General features: G+C 42.3%; 1 protein-coding gene across 3 annotated transcripts in view; it reads right to left on the bottom strand.

Annotated features, from left to right (window-relative positions):
• The window catches only part of DZIP1 (DAZ interacting zinc finger protein 1), a 54,143-nt gene that overhangs the window by 22,938 nt on the left and 6,445 nt on the right, over nt 1–24,760 (bottom strand). For 2 of the 3 annotated variants that reach the window (XM_059996256.1, XM_059996254.1), the window contains 8 exons: nt 22,134–22,218; nt 19,180–19,307; nt 16,656–16,817; nt 13,045–13,182; nt 11,273–11,335; nt 3,416–3,556; nt 2,920–2,968; nt 1,375–1,431 (listed from right to left, as the gene is read on the bottom strand). In XM_059996256.1, the coding sequence (XP_059852239.1) occupies nt 1,375–1,431; nt 2,920–2,968; nt 3,416–3,556; nt 11,273–11,335; nt 13,045–13,182; nt 16,656–16,817; nt 19,180–19,307; nt 22,134–22,218 (823 nt within the window). The remainder of the gene's footprint in view (nt 1–1,374; nt 1,432–2,919; nt 2,969–3,415; nt 3,557–11,272; nt 11,336–13,044; nt 13,183–16,655; nt 16,818–19,179; nt 19,308–22,133; nt 22,219–24,760) is intronic. The other variant, XM_059996257.1, reaches the window with a different exon arrangement.

The following is a 24,760-nucleotide window of genomic DNA, read 5'->3' on the forward strand; positions in this document are numbered from 1 at the left end:
GCCTCCAGAGAGGAGTATACCTGATTCAAGTAAGACTGAACACCCTGTACTTCAAACTATCTCAGAAAATTAGATTCCACAGCCTCTCTTCCAATATTTGACAATTCCTATCTGAGGTTCCTCTCTCAACTATTTATTTATTTATCTATTAGTTTACTGACTCTTTCCCTAGCTTATTAGAATAGATCTTTAATTCTAATCCTATTCTAAAAAATACTGGCCACAAACTTCAGCTGCCCTATAGGCATACAATTTTGTCTTTACAATGGCTAGTGTGAAAGTGTTCAACTCCTAACTATGGGTAAACTGCTAACAGTTCTGGAAATATGGCCTTCAAACCCATTTACAACTTGCTAATCTAGATCCAGGTTTGGTAAACTACAGCCTGTGGGACATACCAGCTCCTACCTGTTTTTGTAAATAAAGTTTTATTGGAACACATTATTGTTCCAATATTGTGCTAAGTATAATTAAAGTATAAACAATAATAATTATTGAGTGTCTTTTAAATTTCCATACTTCTCTGAAATGCTTCTGTTCTCCCCTCAGCTCTACTCCTGGAACTTAAACTACCCTCTCCTCCTGAGCACCTCTCAACCTCTTCAGCTTCCAGAAGCAACATCAAGAGGCCTCAAGAAGCAGCTGAGCAGTTAATACAATTAGCCCTTTCCGGTCAATTGTGCCAAATTCCCAAACACGCTCATCAATGTCCTTTCATCATCACAAGTCCTGGGCCCATATGAATGGTTGTTCAGTGCCCGGCCTCGGTGCAGGCCCTCTCCCCCGTTATTCAGATCCTGTACACATACTTTCTTGAATGGAAACAAAAATATTTCAACTATTTATTATTAAGAAAACAATCTGTCCATTTTGAACTGTACAGATTATGTCTTTTTGGATTCTGGCCAGATCCTGACAGCTCCGGAAGACAGCTGTGCTGAGCTGACTTCAAGTGAGTGACTGGTGGGACCATCGCGTCAAACCCTGCAGCACTGGGTCTCAGTGATGCCAAAATGTGGTGGCCACCACACACAGTCACGTGGTCACAGTGTTATGACCTTGGGAAATCCAAGAGTACAAACTGCAGCGATGCCGAAGAACTTTTAGTTGTTCCTTTATTAGGCGAATAAGGTTAACAGGTAAGGTAATGAGGTAATAGTAAGGTAACAGGTATGGCTAACCCAAATCACACGGATATTTACAGTATTGGGTTGTAGAACTAGGTCAAATCTGGGAACCAAAATAGATCATTATATAATCTCCAAACACACTGATGTTCAAAGACATGTCTCTAAAAATAGTAAGTAGAAGTGATGTATGGGTTTAGCACTTTAAAACTATCTTTAGAACCCTGAGCCTATTATAGAAACTTACTAGGTACAGTTGGGGTAGTCGGCTTAGATTCAAAAGTCTGCCAGGTTAAAGGATTCCCTGAAATAACACGAAAAAGTAAATTAATAACAAAAATCACAAGTTATGGGCTATATTTTGCTAGTGCATAGCCTAATATTTCCCCCCCAAAAAAGCAATGAAATTTACCAACATATAGCGAGTTACCAAAAAAAGATGTTTAACATACATCTTTTAAAGCTAACTTTTTTCTAAAATTATTTTTCAAATGTGTATGCTGTCTAAGTAATTATACAGTTATTCCTCACTACTTGAACTCTTACTATTCCAAGAGAAGTTATAGGGAACCACCACCCTTCCCAAACCTTTATCTCAAAACGAGGAAAACAAGTGTGCAGGTCAATGTACAGGCATACCTCATCTTATTGCACTTTATTGTATTTCGAAGATGCTGCATTTTTAACCAATTGAAGGTTTGTGGCAACCCTGCGTTGTCAGGTGATGGTTAGCATTTTTAGCAATACAGTATTTTTTAATTAAGGTATGTGCATTTTTTTAGACATAATGCTATTGTATGCTTAATAGACTACAGAATAGTATAAACGTAACTTTTATTATGCACTGGGAAACCAAAAAAATTTGTGTGACTCACTTAATTGTGATTATTGGCTTAACTGCAGTGGTCTGGAACTGAACCTGCAATATTTCCGAGATATGCCCGTATCTCCCATGGCCCCCAGAAACAGGGAGGAAACCCAGCTCATAACACCCATTATCAATACCCAGTTGGCATCCCTCAAGTAAACAAAGATGCCTGAATAACCTGAGATGTACAGGAACCAAGACTGGGATCACTCGGAAGAAAACCGGGCAAAAGGCAAGCTTTACACTGTATTGGGAGACCCTGCACTTCTGGCTCCCAGCCCCCCTTCTAGACTAGCTCTTGAATGACACGGAGATGGACGGCTATCACTGCTACCATCAGTAGGTTGTATATCCCCCCACTATACTTAGAACAAACCCTTAACCCCAGCCTACCACAATGCAGAATCGTGCAGCAAGCCACTATAGCACTTTAGGATAATTAAGAGCTTAATATTAATAACGATAGCCAACACTCATGAATGTTTAACAGGTGCTCTTTATACATGTTCTCCCATGTCATCCTTGTAACAAGCCTATGATGTAATTACTACTGATATTCCAGCTTTAGAGCTGAGGAAACCGGGGCAGAGACTCACAAAGCTACATAGTGCCAGAGACGGGAGTTGAACCCGGTCTGCCCCCAGACTCTGTACTTATAATCATAAGGCGTCTTACTGCACATCCATCCAGAGGTACACTTACTAAGCATGTATTATGTGCACGACGATATTCTGATAAAAAGGATACGAGACCATTCTACGACCGTTTAGGTATTTAAAATTCTTCAACTCTCTGGGTTGCGGTTAGCACAGCTTAGCACATCTTAGCACTCATGAACCATCGCGGCCCAACATTCTTCTGAAGTCCAGCACACGGTTAGGGAGGCCAGCCTTGCCTCCAGCGCTGGGATCCTGGTCCACTTACCTCTGGGTTCACTGACACTGTTTAATGGTTTACTGGTAAACTCTTTAATCTGCAAAGAAGAACGGTCTTTCAGTGATCCATGTTTGAACTAGACGGGGACATACTGGATAATGGACAGACACTGTACTCAGTAAATGAACCTTTTCACTAAATCCTCCAAACACACAGGACATGTGGACTTTAATGACATGGAGGCAAATGTTTTATAAAAGCAGCATTTGGATTCAGCTGCTTCTTTTGGTAAGGAATTACCAAAAGAAATTTTAGCTACCTTCACATTTATTCTGAATTCTAACTGAATAAATCTGATTGCTCTATGGTATTTTAAAATACCTTTAAAAATTATTTTATTTACTTATACAAGCAACCACAGGGAAAAAAATATTCTATCTTCTTTATCTTATCCATCTTACAAGTGCTCTAAAATAAAAACACATGTTCTTAGATAAACTGCACTGTTTACATAAAAATGTTGCCAATATATACTCCAAAATACCTGTTGTCTCTGAGTGATGATCAGCTCCTTCTGCTCCTGGAGCCTCTGCCCTAGCTCTTCTATCCTTTTCTTGTAGAATACATTACTTGCATTTAGATCATCTATCATTGAGGTTCGAAGTTTCTCTATATGTGACAGGAGCTGGAAAAACCAATGAAGAAAGGCATTCATCTGCAAACTGCACGTAAATTTCTTCTTTTCACAGTTTGTATATACATGCCGTACCTTCTTGCTGACCTATGTTATCTACACACTGAATAACCCTCTGATCATCGTGTATGAAGGCCCCGGCCATACAAGGGGCTTCATCTCTGTTCCCAGGGAGCTCATGGCCCAAGAAAGCCAACACTGATGATGTGAACAGCGGAGCAAACCTGAGCTGTTACATGAAATCACACAGGGATGAGCAAGGATAAGGATCAAGGCTTCTCCCTCAGAGCAGCTCCAACCCCAAGCAGTACTGTTCTCACACATCCACATGCATCATCCCAGCTGGAAAGTGCACTCCCTGGGCCGGAGAGCCCACCTGAATTATTTTATATGCCCAGCAACTAGCACGGTCTCTGGATCTTAGCAGGTTCTCAATAAATATTTACTGAGAAATGGGAGGTGGAGGGCGTTGGGGGTAGAGGAAAAGAGGAAGGGAGGGAGGGGGAGGGAGAGGGGGAAGGGAGGGAGGGAGGGAACAGAAGGAAGAGAAGCAGAGAACAGATCCAAAGATGCACAGATTCATCTTTTGAGACTTAACCTCAGGGAAGATCAAATACTGGACAAGAATTCAAGAAGAATTTGTTTTCAATAATTTAAGGAAACATTCTTAAAACAACTTCGGAAGTTGCTTAAACAGAAGAGAAAATACCCTTGGTAAATGGCACTAAGGACATTCCAAGCCTACGGACTGAAAACAGAGACAGGGATGTGCAGGTCAAATAAAGGGGGGTAACTGTGTCTGAGAGAAGCACAGAGAGTGCCTGGAGCAGCATTTCCTAACTGGAGAGGTTTTTTTTAACAGACACTCAACACGTGTAGAGGCTGCGTTAAGCATTTCATCTTGTTGAATCCACACCACAGCCTCATGGATCCAAGTTTTGACCTCGTTGTTCAGATGGGGAAACTCAAGTCTAGAGAGGTAAGTAGCTGACCCAAACGCAGACAACTTGAGCGGGAAGAGCCCAGACTTGAACTTTCCTGTCTTCAAAGTCAACGCTTTCAAACTTAGTCTATGTCATGAAACGCATTAATGAATTGTACTTGCGGGCTTCCCTGGTGGTGCAGTGGTTGAGAATCCACCTGCCAATGCAGGGGACACGGGCTGGACCCCTGGTCTGGGAAGATCCCACATGCCATGGAGCAACTAAGCCCATGTGCCAAAACTACTGAGCTTGTGCTCTAGAGCCGGCGAGCCACAACTACTGAAGCCCGTGCGCCTAGACCCCGTGCTCCGCAACAAGAGAAGCCACTGCAGTGAGAAGCCCAGGCACCACATTGAAGAGTAGCCCCCACTCAGCGCAACTAGAGAAAGCCCGCACGCAGTAACCAAGACCCAACACAGCCAAAAATAAATAAATTTAAATAAATTAAAAAAAAAAAGGGCTTCCCTGGTGGCGCAGTGGTTGAGAGTCCGCCTGCTGATGCATGGGACACAGGTTCGTGCCCCGGTCCGGGAGGATCCCACGTGCCGCGGAGCGGCTGGGCCCGTGAGCCATGGCCGCTGAGCCTGCGCGTCCGGAGCCTGTGCTCCGCAACGGGAGAGGCCACAGCAGTGAGAGGCCCACGTGCCGCAAATAAAAAAAAAAAGAGAGAGAAAGAAAGAAATCACCAAATCAAAATGTAACAAAAATGTACCTATCAGAATGGCCAAAATCCAGAGCTTGCCCATATCAAATGCTGACAAGGATGCGGAGCAGCAAGAACTCTCATCCGTTGCTGGTGGGAATGCAGAGCGCTACGGCCACGTGGAAGGCAGTCTGGCAGTTTCTTACAAAACTAAACATATTTTTACCAAACGATCCAGCAACTGTACTCCTTGGCATTTACCCAAAGGAGCCAAAAACCTATGTCCACACGAAAACTGCACACGGATGTCTATAGCAGCTTTATTCATAATTGCCAAAACCTGGAAGCAACCATGGTGTCCTTCAGTAGGTGAAGAGATACATAAGCTGTGGTCCATACAAACAATGGAATGTTATTCAACATTATAAAGAAATGAGCTACCGAACCATGAAAAGACTTGGAGGAACCTTAAAGGCATACTGTTGAGTGAAAGAAGCCAATCTGAGAAGGCTACATACTGTATGATTCCAACTATATGACATTCTGAAAAAGGCAAAATTATGGAGACAGTAAAAAGAATCAGGGGTTGAGGGGAGGGAGGGAGGGATGAACAGGCAGAGCACAGAGGATTTTTAGGTCAGTGTCCTGTATGAGACCATAATGATGGCTGCATGTCACTATACATTTGTCAAAATCCATAGAATGTACAACTCAAGAGGGAACCCTAATGTAAACTGTGGACTTTGGGGGATAATGACATGTCAGTGTAGGTTCCTCGATTGTAACCAGTGTACCACTCCGGTGCAGAGTGTTGATAAGGGCGAAGGCTGTGCATACAGGGTGGGCAGGGGGTATCTGGGAACGCTGTGTATTTTCTCCTCAACGTTGCTGTGAACGTAAAATTACTCTAAAAATAATCCACTTACATTGAACAGAAAAACCATAAAATAACAACAAAAAGTTAAAGCTCTCAATCCATACACTGCAGGGTCTTCCCTCTGAAGCGCTCTGTGCTCACATGAGGCCGGACAAACAATAGGTTGAACCAAGTCAAAAGGGTTTCCTGAGTAAGGACTAAAAAGAACCCTACATATCCCAGCGGATGCTAAGAATCTCTCCCACTGTCAGGAACCTTCCCCACATTTTTACAGACTACTGGAAGAGTACCCCCAAAAGCAGTTTGGGAAATCTGGAGTTGGAAAACAGAAGGAAAAGCCAATAAAAATGTACAGGGCTCTGGGCGGAGGCTGAGAATCAGCAATATGGGGACTCACTGCAGGGCCCAAGCAGAAAGGGTACGTAAGAAAAACTACGGGATGGCATCATTTTGATACTGGAATTGAGAATTGACCAGAAAATGTGATAGTCTAAGAAAGAGATAGCCAGAAACTATTTCAAAAGGCCTGTGGCCCTGGAGCTCATTTCTTGTGACCTTCTACCATTTCAAGTTTTCCACTTTTTCTCTACCAGCCACATTACTCCATCCTCCTCTCCTTCCACTGCGTGACCATTCTACAACCTCCCAAGCTCTAAGAGTCTTCTGTTGGGTGGAAAAGGGCATGCCATCATTTATCTGTGGTTCCCTTTGAACTCCTACCAATGTTATTTAAAAACAAAACCAAAAAAAGACTGCCAAGAATCTAGGTAAAGCAATAAAAAGTTGGCAAACGCAACTTCCCTTAAACAGAGAAATACAATATGTGCATTGTAGGAACAGGAGGCACCAATCATGTGGAATAATTAATAGTTTGGTCTCAGGCACAGATTACTAAACCTTATTGAACCTGCCTCTCTGTTAGGGTTTAAGAGAAATGAAGGAAGAAGCACGCAGCTTCTGAACAAGCAAAACCAACAGACAAGGGAGCAGCGTAGCCTGGCGGTGGCACAAACCTCCACGCTCCCAGCACGTGGGGTGAGGGGCCTCACTCACAAGCAGGTCAGGCCTCTCCTTCCTCCAAACCACTGGCAGTCGGTCTTCCTCTCTATGACCACCCACAGTGGCCAAGTGTAAACCTCTACAACTTATACTGTACACTGTATTCCAGCCAGAAGGCGACTTACGTTCCCACAAGAGGCTTAAAGGAACGAGGACTAAAATCACCCCCAATTAAGAAGAAGGCCTGAATTCTGTCCCTAAACCCCAATGCTCTAAGAACACCCTGAAGAATAAAAATAGAACTTCAAACTGTAAGAGCCGTGGTTCAAACCATGGATCCAAAGCACAATCGTCGGGGGTTTGCTGGTGTTCTTACTGTTGTTTCCAAACTCTGCATGTCCCAGACTTACCTACTGAAGCAGGCCTTCAGCGGGGAGAGCTGGACACCTGTATTTTGGAAGAGCCTCGGGTCATTCTGAAGGATGTCCCTGGTTAGGAACTACTGCCTTACAGCATCTCGAAGGAAAGATTCAACATTCTTAGAGAAAAGCAACTCCTCTAAGTTGTCACTGGCCGTTCCCCTCCTCACCTGGCTAAGTGCCTGAAGCATGAAAGGTGAGTAAGGCAGCGAGGCAGAGGTTAAGAGGACCTGCTTCAAATATCACGTCACACCGACACACAGCTCTTTCCACCCTGGTCTTCTGATCTGTACAGTCAGCATCTCCCCATCCACACACAAAAAGCCTGTGTGATCCCCTTGGTGGCCACCTATCGACCTTCTGCATTCCTTCAGCAAATATTTAACAAGCACCAACCACGTTTTAGACACGTTATCGGATGCTGAGAATACAACGGAGGAGTAAACAGAGCCCTTCCCTCCCAGGGCTAGTGATCTGGTTGAAGAGACAGACAATAAACAAGTAAACAAAGTATTTAAAACAGTGCTGAGAGCCACACTTGTGAAGCGCTGAGGATAATAACGGGAGGGGACCACCTCCCTGGATGGAGTGGTCTTGGGGTGACTTCAGGTCTCTTGAAGGGGGAGAATGAAGGCAGGAGAGATGCTCTCCTACTGGCCTTGAAGACGTCACAGCCAGCCTGTGAACGGCGGAGACGGGGGTCTCCCCCCCATGGCTAACCGTAAGGAACTGCACATCGCCAATCATCTGAACGGGCTTGGGAGGGGCCCCGGAGCCCCAGATGAGACCACACGCAGCTGACACCTTGAATGCAGCTTGTGAGACCCCGAGCAGACAACCCAGCCAAGCCGTGCCTGGACTCCTATCCCATGGAAACTGGGAGATAATAAATCTGTGGTAATTTGCTACACAACAGAGAAAACCAAATCAGAGGGGAAGGAGACAGCCACATAAAGAACAAGCGGAAACAGTATGGAGGGTCCTTAAAAAACTAAAAATAGAATTACCGTATGATCCAGCAATCCCACTACCGGGCATATACCCTGAGAAAACCATAATTCAAAAAGACACATGCACCCCAATGTTCATTGCAGCACTATTTACAATAGCCAGGTCATGGAAGCAACCTAAATGCCCATCAACAGATGAATGGATAAAGAAGATGTGGTACATATATACAATGGAATATTACTCAGCCATAAAAAGGAACGAAATTGGGTCATTTGTAGACACGTGGATGCATCTAGAGACTGTCATACAGAGTAAAGTAAGTCAGAAAGAGAAAAACAAATACTGTATATTAACGCATATATGTGGAACCTAGAAAAATGGTACAGATGAACCGGTTTGCAGGGCAGAAATAGAGACACAGATGTAAAGAATAAACATATGGATACCAAGGGGGGAAAGAGGCAGGGGTGGTGGTGGTGTGATGAATTGGGTGATTGGGATTGACATGTATACACTGATGTGTATAAAATTGATGATTAATAAGAATCTGCTGTATAAAAAAAATTAAATTAAATTAAAAAAAATTAAATTAAATTAAAAAAAATTAAATTAAAAAAAAAAAAGTGGAAGGACCTCCCAGCAGCGAAAACAAATGTAAAAGGAGAAAAAGGCCACACGTTCTACAAATTACCAGAAGGCCACCGTAGCTAAAGAGAGTCGGTTCAGAGAGAGGTTCAGGATGAGGCCACGGTGGTGGCCGACAGCCAGATTATTTCGGCTGCTCTGCAGAGAGCAGATTACACGAGCAAAAGGCTGGAATTGGGAAGCCAGTTACTGGGCCCTTTTGGAAATGGTGGGAGCTCAGTGGAGGATGGAAGGAACAGAAATGTCCAGAAGAACATGGATATGAGATACTCGGCAGGACCTGCCGATAGCCTGGAACTGGGGGCTGAGGGAGTGCATCTGAGCGGACTAGGGTACCATCAGCCAAAAGCAAGACACCTCTGGGGACAAATCCAAGAGCTTCACTTTAGACACGTTACATGTAAGAAGCAGTGGAGATGTCGAGTGCAGAGCTGGCTACTTCGTCTGGAGCTCAGAAGGGAGGCTTAGACTGGAGAAAGAAACATGGGCGTTATATCTACACACAGCCCAGACACTACTCCCCTTTAACAAGCTCTCTGTCCAATTCCTGGAGCACCAGAACTATGAGAAATACATTTCTGTTGTTCATAAGCCACCCAGTCTACGTTGTTTGCCCAAAAGGGGATACAAAGGGCTACAAAATACATACAATTTAAAGAGAAAAAATCAACAGATGTTTTCCTGTCTTAAAGTCCCAAATAAATCTACTTTACATTTTTTACACTATTGTAAAAGCATTTTTTTTTTTTTTTTGCGGTACGCGGGCCTCTCACTGTTGTAGCCTCTCCCGCTGCGGAGCACAGGCTCTGGGCACGCAGCCTCAGCGGCCATGGCTCACGGGCCCAGCCGCTCCGCAGCATGTGGGATCTTCCCGAACCGGGGCACGAACCCGTGTCCCCTGCATCGGCAGGCGGACTCTCAACCACTGCGCCACCAGGGAAGCCCTGTAAAAAGCATTTTAACACTTAAATTTCTGATGTACTCAGCGGAAAAGGAATAGGTGTTACAATTCATTTTTGTTTTCATTAAAATGACTTTAATGTGAACAATCCTTCTTTTTATTGGCAGACCTCAGAGATACTGTGTGTTCAGTTCCAGATCACAGCAGTAAAGCGAATCACGTGAATTTTTTGGTTTCCTAGTGCATACAAAAGTTATGTTTACACTACACTGTGGTCTATTAAGTGTGCAATAGCGTTATGTCGTAAAATAAACAATGTATATGTCTTAATTTAAAATACTTTATTGCAGGCTTCCCTGGTGGCTCAGTAGTTAAGAATCCACCTGCCAATGCAGGGGACACGGGTTTGAGCCCTGGTCCGGGAAGATCCCACATGTCACGGAGCAACTAAGCCCACGCACCACAACTACTGAGCCTACACTCTAGAGCCCGCGAGCCACAACTACTGAGCCTGTGTGCCACAACTACTGAAGCCCATGTGCCTAGAGCTGGTGCTCACCAAGAGAAGCCACCGCAATGAGAAGCCTGCACACCGCAACCAAGAGTAGCCCCTGCTTGCCGCAACTAGAGAAAAGCCCACGTGCAGCAACAAAGACCCAACACAGCCAAAGAGAAAATAAATAAAAATTAAAAACAAAAAACTTTATTGCTAAAAAATGCATCATCTGACAATGCAGGGTTGCCACAAACCTTCAATTTGTAAAAAACGCAATTATCTGCAAAGTGCAATAAAATAAGGTATGCCTGTATTCAACACTTATTTAGACTGCCACTCTGTAATGTTTAAAAATTAGAAACATGCATTCAACAATGGAGAAATGATTAAATAACTGATGATACAGCCATAAGATCATCATGGAGCCATTAAAAAATCATGATTTTGAATAATATTTTAAAACATAGGAAACTGTTTATGATATATTAAATGAAAAATGTATAAAGTTATAGATATAAAGCAAAATTCAAAATCTGTGAGACATATTATATGCATGGGTTTCTATACTTACAGAAACGCAACATTTACAGCATAGGAAAAAGATTGAAAGAAATTATAACAAAGCAGTAACACTGGTTATCTATGGTATTGGAATGATGAGTAATTTTAATTTTTGTTATATATTTCTCCACAAATGTCTTAAGTGGATAAACATTACCTTTATTATAGAGAAAAGCAAATATTCTTTTCAGAAAGACCCACTTTTTATAGGTCGTTGGTTTCTTAATCTTACCCGGCTCTTCTCTTTCTTGTGTTCTTGATGAAGAGCCTGAACTCGAGCTGTCCACTTGCTTTCCTACAAAATTAGTAAAACAAGAGTAATTTAGTGTAATTGTAACAATGACATCTACTCAAAACAGAAGCTTCCTTTTTAGTGAGTACCTATAAAACCCAACCATCTATTTGGTAAAATTTTAGCAGGCATTTAAAAAAGTAAATAAATACAGTCAAAAATGTTTAAACACACTTGCACTTGGTTTTAATCTTATACTCTGAGGCAAGGTTCAGCAAACATTTTCTGTTAAGGGGCTAATAGGAAATATATTAGACTCTGGGGGCCAGATGACTCAGTCACTACTACTAGATAGGAGAACAGCCATAAGTAATATGTAAATGAAGTCATAGATGGTACATAATAGTATGGCTGTGTTCCAATAAAACTTAATTTAAAAAAACAGGTGCTAGTTTGTTAACCTCAGAAGCTAAAAGGAAACATCAAGGTTTCTGGGTCCATAGGTTCTGAACTGATAGAGCTCACAGGAAGGAGACAAAAGAAATTTAGGTGGGACCTGAGGATTTCATAACTGGGTCCTTCAACTACTGAGACAGCAGCCTGCTGGGAGCAAATGCCAACAGTTCAGTTCAGGACCCAATTCCTGGTCCCCTACCGCATACCAGGCACCTCGCTGGGCAGCCGCTGGCAGGCTGGGAGAGAACTAAGAGACAGGCCCTGCTTGCCCTGCCCGGAAGAACAGTGGACATACAATGGAGGGTTCCCACATAATGTGCACGTGATCAGGTCCAGCTTGGAGGACTGTGGCAGTGCAATAACCCAGAACTCCTGGAGGACTCTCCAGAAGAGATGCCATCCCAGCTGAATAAGTGTCAGGGCCTGAAAACTGGAAGGCGCATAACAAAGAAAGCTGAAAAAGCAAAATCAGATTGCCTCGTCCTGGGAACCAGGAGCTCTTTGGGGCTACTGGGGCGTCAAGGTAAAGGCAAGAATGGTGGGAGATGGCAGGACCAGATGCCCAGGGACTCTGAATGCTGGTTAAGGGTCCTAGACTTTGTTCTGTGAAAGATGGGGAGCCATTGAAGGATTTTAGACAGGATGGTGACATGATCACCCTGGCTATAACACGAAAGGTAGATTGAGGGGAGAGAGGCAAGACAAGAAGCAGTGGCAGTAGTCCATGTTCAAAAACACATTTACCTTTTAAAATGACATAATATTGCTTTCTGAAAAAATCCTCAATCCATAAGCTTTAATCTCTATGTTTCCTGGCTAAAAAAAAAAAAAGTTCCCCTCAATCAGTGTGATCAAAATAGCCAGGACAAAGGCTGTACTGATTACTGAGGTTCACTTCCAAATGACTGTAATTTATTTGATAAATGTAAAAGACCATCAGTTTGCCAAGGCGGCCATATATTTAAGCTCTAAAATGTCAGGGCTTCAATATGCCTTTCTATGCCTTTTGAAAGGGGGTCTACATCTGAAATATGAAAAATAACTACTAAGGTAATATGAACCAATTCAAATAGATATTAGTCAAGGAAAAACTAAACAACTTTGCCAACTGTTCTGTATCCACATCTATTAGTCAATCAGTAAGTATCGAATGAACACCTATTCTGAATTACACATGTGTTAGGAGATAAGGAGAAAAGAATCAGTCACCTTCATCGTCACTGAAAGAGGCACTTTTTTGTAGATGGTGCTTACTGTAAATTACCTCACCAAGAAAGACCAGGTCTCTGCTGAAGTAGTCACCCACTTTTACATACCTGACTATCAAGAAGTTGCATCACATTTTGGAAATCCTGGGGATGCTGAGGACGTTCTTCTTTAAGCTCATGTGCATCTTTTAATGTGCCTATGTTACACTTGATCTGCATATTGGACTTCTGGATTTCTGACAATTGCTATAAAATAAAATTCAGAATCACTGGTACAGATGTTCACACTTTTATACGACTGACACAGAGAACAAAATTGGGGAGCACCTGACTATCCTCCTGGACGTTCACCGGGCCTCTCCTGCTTCTCATTCCCAGTGGTTTTCCCGTTTCATTACCTCCAACAAAAGAACGTGCACTGGGAGAGAAAGGGAAAGGAAAACCTAAACTTTCTAATCTCAGATAATCGATCTTTAAAACTTTAATGGGCAGGCAACAGTGCCAGAAACAGAGGAACTGGGTGCAGCTGATTCTCAGGATGTGAGGAGGCCAGCATCTTCCAGGGACCACTAGGGACATAAGGTTTTAATGTTACCCTTTGCTTATAGGTTATTCCCAAAGTTACTGGCAGTAAATACCCTCAGAAGGTAATATGTTAACTTCAAACACAAAAGGATGGGGGAGCATTGTCCCCTACCGCTTAAGTCTGGGCTGCACAAGGTGACTTCCTTCCAAAGAGCACAGTATGGAATGGGGGGCAGTGGGGTGGGGAGAAACCTGACAAATACTACCTCAGCCAGGTGATCAAGGTCAACACCAACAGTCATAAACCATGTAGATGGTATGTACCCTTGAAATGACGTGATGAAAATTGTACTTTATCTCTGAGGACTTCTTCCCCAAAACCCATAAACCCTGTCTAACCATGAGAAGAATATCAGGTAAATTCCAACAGAGGGGCATCCTACAATATACCTGAAAAGTACACCTTAAAACTGTCAAGGTCATCAAAAACAAGCCTGAGCCTAGAGAAACAACTAAATGTACTTAGGTATCCTGGATAGGACCCTAGGGCAGAAAAAGGATGTTAAGTAAAAGCAAAAGAAATCTGAATGAAGTATGGACTTTAGTTAATACTAATGTACCAGTATTGGCTCATTAATTGTAACAAATGTATGATACCAATTTAAGACGTTAGTAATGTGGAAAACTGTGTACAGGGTTAGGAGAGGGGTATTTATATGGAAATTTCTGTACTATTTGCTCAGTAAACCTAAAACTATTCCAAAAAATAGTATATTATTAATAATAATTTTTAAAACGCTCTATAGCCAAAGTGGGCAAACAACCCAAATGTCCATCGAATAATGGATCAATAAAATATGGTGTATCGATACAATGAAATATCATTCGGCAATTAAAAAAATATATTGATACATACTACAGTGTGGATGAATCTTGAAAACATTATACTAAGTGAAAAGAAGCCACTCACAAAAGATCACATTTTATATGATTTAATTTATATGAAATGTCCAGCACAGGCAGATGCATAGAGACAGAAAGTAGACCTGTGGTTGCCAGGGGTGGGAGGGAGTGCCAGTGGGTACAAGGCTTCTCCTTTGGGTGATGAAATGTTCTAAAATGACTGTGATGATGGTTGCATAACTCTAACATAGTAAAAACCACTGAACTGTACAGTTTAAGTGGGTGAATTGTATGATAGGTAAACATCTCAAAAAAGCCGTTTGAAGAAAATAGATGGGGCTTCTCTAGCGGTACAGTGGTTAAGAATCTGCCTGCCAATGCAGGGGACACGGGTTCGAGCCCTGGTCCGGGAAGATCCCACATGCCGCAGAGCAACTAAGCCTGTGCGCCACAACTACTGAGCCTGCGCTCTAGAGCCTGCGAGCCACAACTACTGAAGCCCGCGCACCTAGAGCCCGTGCTCTGCAACACGAGAAGCCACCGCAATGAGAAGCCCGAGCACCACAACGAAGAGTAGCCCCCGCTCGCCGCAACTAGAAATAAATAAATAAATGTATTTATTAAAAAAAAATATATATCTATATGAATGGTAAAAAAAGTCCTAGGTAGGGAAAAGTCCAATTCCACAATGATCCTGGGGGCAGGGATAACCATGCAGGGAATCTCAGGCAAAAGAGCCATACTGGCAGCTTTATCGCAAGGAAAAAAAAAGTGTGGCCTCGATGGAGAAGACATAAAAAGCCAGTCTTAAATTGGTCACTATCAGAATCCACTATTGCAGGTAATACGGCATCCCACTTTGAGAAGATGCCAAGGGTCTGAGTTCGGGACAAGCCCCTGGAGTAGGGGTGGTAGAAGAATTACTCCTGCCCACAGGTTCTGATGCTTAGAACCAGGCGAGGTGATAGGGGACAGTTGAACCCACAGGGAGTTGACTGAAGAAAGCCCTATAGAAAAGACACAATGAGCCACCCTAAGTTAATTTCCCCTCAACTTTTTATTTGCAAATTACAACTTAGGAAAAAGTTGAAAGAAGCGTATAATGAACACCCATTTCCCCTTCACCAGTTGTTAACCTCGTGCCACATTTGCTTTGTAACGACGTGACAGCGGCTGGCAAACTTTTTCTGTAAAGAGCCAGATAGTATTTGACTTTGGGAGACACGTAAGATCTTGGTCATAACCTCTCAACTCCACGGCTCCAGCACAAAAGCTCCACAGACAAAGTGTGGAGGAAAGAGTATGGCTGTGTTCCAAAAAACCTTCACTTGTGGACACTGAAAGGTGAACTTCATATAATTTTCACGTGTCGTGAAATATTTCTTCTTTTGACTTTTTTCAACCACTTAAAAGTGTAAAAAGCTCTCTTAGCTTGAGAGCCATACAAAATCAGGTGGTTTGTCAGGTCTGGGTCACAGGTCATAGTTTGCCCATCCCTGTGAGAGGGTTCAGGCCGTTTTAGAGAAGGATCTTAGCAGTATTCCAAAACTATCCCTCTATTTTAGTTTATAAACATGTTGGCCCCTAGAGGGAGCTCCAGACTCTTCCCTTGCCTCCTTTGCTTCACTGTGACCTCGGCTGCTCCCACGGGGAAGTGGAGGTTGCCTTTAGCGACATCCAGCTCACTCAAACCTGCTAGGACTGGGGTGAGGAAGGGGCCTGGCAAAGGCTCTCCCTCTGTCTTTCTGGGTCAGCTTCCTTCTCCCACATTGGCAATCTCTGTCAGTCTTTCTGGAAAGTTCCTTTGGAAAGCTCTAAAACTCAGGGAGGGAGTTATTGTTTGGGGCTATCTAAACCTAACCAGCTAAGAAAGAGGGACCTTCTTCTCTGATCCATCTAAAATGTACCAAGTGTCCTGCATGGGGTTTGGGGTCAAAGCTCCCACTCTCAAGGAAACGACTCTTCTGACTTGCTGTCTCTTCCGTATGCCTTGAGCTCCCAAGACTCTCAGGGAGGAGCGGTGTCTGGGCCACGGCACAACAAAGGAAATTCTGGATCCATGGGCCACATTGCCACTCTAATGCCACCTCTCAAGGCCACAACTCTAACATTGCTAGGAAGACTCCGAGGTTTAATACTTAGCTATTTTCAACGTTTTTTGTGGGTATTTTCGGGTGGAGCCACGTGGCTTGTGGGATCTTAGTTCCCCAACCAGTGATCAAACCTGTGCCCCCAGCACTGGAAGCTCAGAGTCCTAACCACTGGACCACCAGGGGACTCCCAATACTTACATATTCTAACGCTGAATTCTTAGAAGTTAGTTCTTTAAACTCCTTCATAAACATTTCCTTGACTTTTTCCATTTCATCAGCTAGTTTCTCCTTTTCTTCTTCTTTCCATCTATCAAATAACTTCAGAAATTCTTCCTCTTTTGTTTTCTGCATTTCATATTCCTGAAATTGATTTAATACATGGCTTTCAAAGCTCTGGTATGAAGCAAGTATGCAGAAATGTAAATAAATAGACATAGTTTCACCTCAAATGGGTCAGCTAGACTTGCAAATTTCAGTTAGGCTTCTTCTGTTTGTTTTCGTTGCAAAAACACTGCATATAATGGCAGGTCTGTGCACAATGATTTTTCTAAACCAAAGGCAGCACACAGCATCCTTTTGTCCTTACATTCCTTAAAGCACAAACACAGAGGCCCAAAGTCTCAAAAGTTCTATGATCTGTGAACTTGTAGAGTAGGCATGCAATCATATGTAAAATGTAAACATACTTTAAAAGTCTATTGAGAAGAACCTTTCTTGATACCATACCAATTTGGGTAGCGTGGCCCCATCTCACCCTTAATAAACACAAATACATTTTTATATAAGCTAAATTCAAGGTCTGGTCCGATCAGCCTTTGATTTCCGGATGACCTTCTGTTGTGTATTTTTATTCTCCTAATTGGGGACCTGAACTACACTACAAATATACTCCACCTAACAAACATACAGAACACCGCACCCAACAACAGCAGAATATACATTCTTGTTAAATGCACATGGAAGATTCACCAGGATAGACTACATGTTAGGCCTTAAAATGATGTTCAGTTTTAAAAGGTTGATATCATGCAAAGTATCTCCTCCAACCACAACAGAATGAGGCCAGAAATCACTAACAAAAGGAAAACTGGAAAATTCACAAATGTATGAAAATTAAACAATATACTCTTAAACAGCCAATGGGTCAAAGAAAACCTCACTAGGGAAATTCAAAAATACTTTAGGATGAATGAAAATTAAAGCACAACGTACCAAAAAAGGGAAGCAGACAAATCAGTGCTCAGAGGGAAATTTATAACTGTAAGCATCTACATTAAAAAAGGAAGGGGCTTCCCTGGTGGCGCAGTGGTTGAGAGTCCGCCTGCTGATGCAGGGGACACGGGATCGTGCCCCGGTCCGGGAAGATCCCACGTGCCGCGGAGCGGCTGGGCCCGTGAGCCATGGCCGCTGAGCCTGTGCTCCGCAACGGGAGAGGCCACAACAGTGAGAAGCCCGCGTACCGCAAAAAAAAAAAAAAAAAAAAAAGGAAGTTCTCAAGTGACAAAAAAAGGTCATTACATAATGATAAAGAGGTCAATTCATCAAGAAACTATAACAACTGTAAATATATATGCATGAAGCATTGGAGCACCTAAAATATATAAAGCAAATACCAACAGAATGAGAAGGAGAAATAAACAACAATACAATAATAGTAGGGGGATTTTAATACCCCACTCTCAACAATGGGTAATCCAGACAGAAAATCAATAAGGAAACACAGGAGTTGAACAATACTATAGACGAAATGGACCTAAAAGAGATATGCAGAACATCCTACCCAATAACAGCAGAATACACATCCATCTCAAGTACATACAGAATATCCTCCAGGATAGATCATATATTAGGTCATAAAACAAGTATTAACAAATTCAGGAAGACTCACTTTATATCAAGTATTTTTTCTGACCACAATGTTATGAAACTAGAAAACAGTAACAGAAGGAAAAATTGAAATTCACAAATAACTGGAAATTAAACACACATTCCTGAACGACTAATGGATCAAAGGAAAAATCAAAAGGGGAATCAAAAACGTCTTAAGACAAATAAAATGGAAACACAACATACCGAAACTTATGGGATGCATTAAAAGCAGCTCTAAAAGGAAAGTTTATAGCTATAAACGTCTACATGAAGAACAAAGAAAGATCTCAAATAAGCAACCTAACATTATACCTCAAAGAACCAGAACAAAAGAACAAACTAAGTCCCAAGTTAGCAGAAGGAAGGAAATGATAAAGGTTAGAGCAGAAATAAATGAAACACAGGATAAGAAGACAATAGAAGAGATTTAAAAAACTAAGAGTTGATTTTTTGAAAAGATAAACAAAATTGACAAACCTTTAGCTAGACTAACAAAGAAAAGAAAGAGGACTCAAATAAATGAAAATTATACATGAAAGAGGAGACATTACAACTGATACTACAGAATTACAAAGGATCATGATAGCCTACTATGAACAATTGCATGCCAACCAATTGGACAATCTAGAAGAAATAAATTCCTAGAGACATGCAACCTACCAAGATTGAATCATGAAGAAAGAGAAAATCTGAACAGATGAATAATGAGTAAGGAGATTGAATCAGTAATCAAAAAACTCCCAAAAAAGAAAAGCTCAGGACCAGACGGTTTCAGTAGTGAATTCTACCAAACATTTACAAGGAATTAACCCCAATCCTTCCCAACATATAAGTGTTTCTGAATTTAGCATACCTTAGAGAATCTGACTACATGGGCATGCTGTGCAGCCTCTAGCTGAGACCTGGTGAGCTGCAGCTGCTCCTTCAACATGTCGATCTCATTCTGGAGCTTGTCAGTCTGTGCCCTTGTCTTATACTCTGCTGCAACAGAAATACCTCGTTAAAATACCATCTCTTAGAAAACCTATCTGAAAACTTTTGGGGTACATCCTACTGATAAGACAAAGACAAAGGAAACTGCTTTTTCTTGGGATATTACTTTTTTCATGCCGCATGAGCCAACTTTTACTCTCTACTATTCAATATTTATTTTCAGTTCTTCATATTATTGAGTGCTGAATTATTTTTAGCAGATTCTTTCAGCCACTAGATTGAGGTTGGATTATCCTACATAGATAGGGTGAGAGCCCGTTCAGGGAGCAAAAACGGTACAAGGAATAATCCTGGGCTCTTCTTCAAGATGCCTGTCTCAGTCAGAGAAGGGAAGCAATAGCTTCCACGGCAGGTACCACAGTATTGAAATCTCTACGGTCACCATCCTTCTGGCTCCCACCGAACTCTCCTGAGAACCTCATCTGTGCTAAGATAAGCAGAGGCTGGCATTCAAAATGCAAACTTGGGCCATAACCCATCCATGGGGCAAAAACGAACTACTGAAAAGTCGTTAAAGGGAGCAACAAGTGAAGGGAAGAATACTTATGTACATGTACTTACATGCAGATGTACACATGACTGAATGGATATACATGTGTCTGTGAGTGTAGACATGAAAGGTATGGAAACCAAGGTAGAAAGTCAGAATCTCAAAGATGACCTGAAGAAATAATACTCATTTCAGAGTCTGAAATACTCTCTGAAACGAGTATGCGATAGAATAAGATACTGAAACAGAAGAGAAAGAAGGTCAGTTTCACACTGAAGAATGGTAGGTTAATTAAAATACTTAATCTTCCCAATTTCTCCAATACATTGCTAAATTGTATCAGCGGTCCATGGCTTATAAGTGGAATTTTATGCTGTTCGTATTGTTTATGCAAAGTTTAGCTGTTTCCTGAATAAATCTATTTATCTGAAATAGGCAGGAATGGAAACAAACTGGCCCAAAAGGGAGGGGAAAGCAGGCACTGAGTAACAAGCTAGAAGTACACACGTCTAGATACCGAGAACATTTAAGATTGTAATGAGAACTTCTGTGGATTACTGTGGCAATCAGCAGAATGCTTTGATCTGCTCATGGAGAAACAGACCTTGCATTCTTTGCTCCTGAGAACATTTAAATTAGTAGGAAACCTGGTTCCATGGTAAGCCTCCCATCTCCTGCTTCTTCAATTTCCCCCTCGATACACTGGTTAATTCACACTGGCACCCAAACACATCTTAGTATCTCCCACCTCAAACAAGACAAAAATTTCCCCTTGGTCTCATATTTCCCTCCAGGCACTGCCTCCTGTCCCAGCTTTCCTTCCCAGCAAACGTTACTGAAATAAATGTCTGTAATGGACATGACCACTTCCTTGCCTGATTCCCAGCTCACTCCAATCCAGCTTTCATCCCCAATAATTCACTGAATTATGTCACATGTCAAGGTCACCAACAGTCACTGTGACAATAATGGTCAATTCTAGGTCTTCCTCTTCCTCTGTGCACAAGATCATTCGGTGTAACTGTCTCCTTCTTGAAACACTCATGCCCCTTGGTTTCCATGACAACACACTTCCCAGACTCCCTCCTGCCTCCATCACTGTGATTTCTCACTCCCTCAGGGGCTCCTCCTGAACTCCTAGTGTGGGGCTGGCCCTAGCCATCTTCTCTTCTCTAAGTGATCTCATCCAGCCCAGTTCTGCTAACGACTCCCAGGTTTTATCTCCAGCCTGGGCCTTCGCTTTGACCTCCAGACCCTCAGCATCTCCACTTGCATGGCAACTGTACGTGTGACTTAGTTGTACCCGCGGCCAACACAGATTCTCCATTCTCCTTCCTCCCTCAATCTATCTGCTCCACTCCTGGTCTGTCCCTCAGGAAACGTGACAGCCATTCACCCAAATGTATAGGACAAAAGCCCAGGATCATCTTTGCTTCATCTCTTGCTCTCATGTTGAGTCACATCTCTGTGGCCTCTGCGTTCAGAATAAACCTTCTCCGTCTCCACTTCTCCCACCTTCCCTGGTGCCGCCCTGGTCCAGTTGCCACCTTCTCTCACCTGGGCTATCATGCAGCCTCCTCACCTTCCCAGCTGCTTCCACCTCTGCCCCTACAGTCTGTTCCCCAACTGCAGCTAGAGGGGTCATTTTAAGGTACAGATCAGATCATGTCCCCGCAACTTAAAATCCTCCAGTGGCTTCCCATTACGCTTATTAAGTCACCCACATGCCCACCCAGGGCGTTCAAGGCCCTATGTGACCTAGTCCCTTCCTAACCCACCACTGCCTGGCTCACCCTGCTCCACCAACCTTCTATCTGTTCCCCAAACATGCCGTGCCCTGCCTTTTCCTCACACACCCTCACAGAGCGAGTTCCCCTTGCCCGGGATATACATTTCCCAAATTTCCTGCAGGCTGGAAATTTCCTGCAGGGACCCCAGCACCATTCTGGTTTCTGATCAAATAGCGCCTCCTTAATGAAGAGTCACTAGGAGTCACTCTCCATCCCATTCTCCTACTTTATGTTCTTCATTGCACTTGCCACCATTTGAAAAGAATCACTCATTCATTTGTTTAAATGTGAATCCTCCATCCCTCCCATTAGGGTGTAAGAGAGCCAGACAGGGTCTGTCTTGCTTATGACGGTATCCCCGACCCCTAAGGCAGTGCATGGCACACAGTAGGGGCTCAATACTAACTAAATGAGTGAACAAGGACTATGACGCTTTCTTTTAAAAGGACTGAGAGATGCTTTGGACCATGTCTCACTGAAAAAAGAAAAAGGCACCAGAAAGAACAGATCTTTGAGGTAGCGCTCACGACTTACCAAGATGAGAATCTTCAGGGTGGCGGCGCTGAATATGACTTTGTAGAAAAGCTTGGTTCATAAAGGCCTTGTCACAAAAACGGCACTGAAAAGGAGAGAGCAACAAATCCAAGTGTCTGTAACAAGTGCCCTTCCACCTAATTTGAATTAAAATTTGGGTCCCTGAAGCATTATCTCTTGGGGGATTTCCCCCAAATGTTACCACCCTGGCAGGTGATACTGAAAGCATAACCAAAAAGACATACAAGACCAGGGTGTTCTTCCCAAACTGAACACAGGACAGTGAAAGCCATCTCTTGACAGTTAAAGTAGCCCATCTTGGTGGTTTTGGGAACCCCTGATGCTGCCCCTGTTAAAACTGGTGGTTCACAGCCCGCCAGCATCAACTTGTTCATGACACTCCAGTCATGCCAGCCTCTTCCTGTCCCTCAAGCAAGCCAGCTTCAGACCCTTTGCATTGGCTGGTTCCCTGCCTGAATCTTCCCCAGACCTTCCCATTCAAGGTGTCATTTACAGAGCATCTTCCACGCTCGGGCTGAGCTGCACGTCCTCAGCAAATCTTCCTGCATGAGCCTCCTGACAGGCACTGTCCCATCACACTGTCTTGTTTTCATCATTGTACATCTCACCAGTTAATATTTTCAGGTTTATTTACTTCACTTGTTTATTGTCTCCTGCCTAATCCCTCTAGGTTCTAGCATGTCAGCTTCCTGAGAGCATGAACTCTTTTCTCTCTTATTCATAGCTTTATCTCTACAGACCAGCATTAAAAAATCATTGAGCACATGCTTAGAAATATTTGGCCTCCTAAAATGAATTTACTGGGGAAAAAAAAAAATCAATCCTACCTGTATCTCTATTCTCTACTTTAACACAATTTTTAAGCAAAAAATTCAACTTGTTTCATCTATATCCTCCCCCCTGGATTACTCTGAAGTAAGTCCTGGATACTGTATATTTCATTTGTCAATATTTCAGAATCTATCTCCAAAAGGACTTTCTTTTAACACAATCATAATATTATCCCACCTTTTAAAATGTGAAAATTTCTTATTTATCAACAAATATCCAACCATTTGTTTATTTTTTCCCCAATAATTCACACATTGTCTTAGAAAACATTTTTGCAGTTTGTTGTGAATCAGGATACAAATAAGGTCATATCCTGCAACTGGTTGTTTTGTCTCTTAATTCTGTTTTTGTCTATAGGCTGAGCCTCCAAGCTCCTTTTCCTTATAATTCTTTTGCTGAAGACACTGAACATTTGTCCTGCAGAGTTACTCAGTCTGGATTTTGCTGTTTCATCTCTATTGTGCTATTTACATGTTCTCCTATTCAGCTTCAGCTTTTGCCTTACTCTTAATCAGTATAATTGCATCAGAAAACTTTAGGTTCTAACTTCCCAGAAAATTAACATGATGGCATATTTCTCAGCATTACATTTCAGAGGATCTTTACAGCATCTTTTACGACTTCTCTGCTCATGAGGACTGTTCTGGTTTCCCCACAACAGTTTAGGGACTGCCCACACTGGCTCGGGTGTAAGTGTGGCACTTGGGCTACACACAGCACTGGAGAAAGGAAAGGAAGAGGAAACACGGAAGTGTAACTTTTAATTTCTCAAAATAGAAAATACGTATTTTAACTACTGCAATACAGAAGACTCATGAGCTCAGGGTAAGAAGGGGCTCATACTCCAAAAAGAAAAGACTGACATTTTGACTACATCAACATGAGAAACTTCTATGACAAAAATACCAAAACAAAGTTAATAGACTTCTGGTTTCTGGATCTGCATGTAAGGAGCTTGAAAATCGCCACTCCATCCTAACAACAAGGAAAAAGCCGAACAGGCTGAAAAATCCACAACTCTTCTTGGATCTGTAAGAGAGGGGAGGATACAGGGCAAACCACTGCCCCTGAGTGTGCTTTTCAACACTGCACTTTAAGTCCTTGCTAATGTAATAAGGCAAGAAAAAAATTAAAAGATATACAGACTGGGAAGGAAGACACAGAACTGTCTTTGTTTGCAGATGACATAATCGTCTGTGTAAAAAATCCAAAAGGACTGCCAAAAAACTCCTGGAACTAATAACCAGGTATAGCAAAGTTGCAGGATACGAGGTTAATATACAAAAGTCAACTGCTTTCCTATATACCAGTAATGAACAAGTGGAATCTGAAATTAAAAATGTAATAACATTTACATTAGCACCCCCCAAAATGAAATACTTAGGTCTGTTGATAATGGGGCAAGCTATGCATGTGTAGGGGCAGGAGATATATGGAAACTTTTTGTACCTTCCCCTCAATGAAACTAAAATTGCTCTAAAAGAAAAAACTTAAGTTCACACAAAAACCTGCAAGTGAATGTTTATAGCAGCATTATTCATAAGAGCCAGATACGGGTTCCAGGCAAGATATTCTACAAAAGTAAAAGGTTAACAGACTCTGATTCATGTACACCATGGAATACTAGTCAGTTTTTAAAAAATGAATGGATTAGTGAAACCTGAAACAACTGGTCTATCAGGCCCCAAAGCCAAAACTATCTGATCTACCATCACTGGGATTAAAACATACTTTATAATAGATCTTACAGTAATTAGAAACTTAATAAAAGATCA

This window comes from Delphinus delphis, chromosome 18, assembly GCF_949987515.2.
Source record: "Delphinus delphis chromosome 18, mDelDel1.2, whole genome shotgun sequence".
NCBI classification, from domain to species: Eukaryota; Metazoa; Chordata; class Mammalia; order Artiodactyla; family Delphinidae; genus Delphinus; species Delphinus delphis.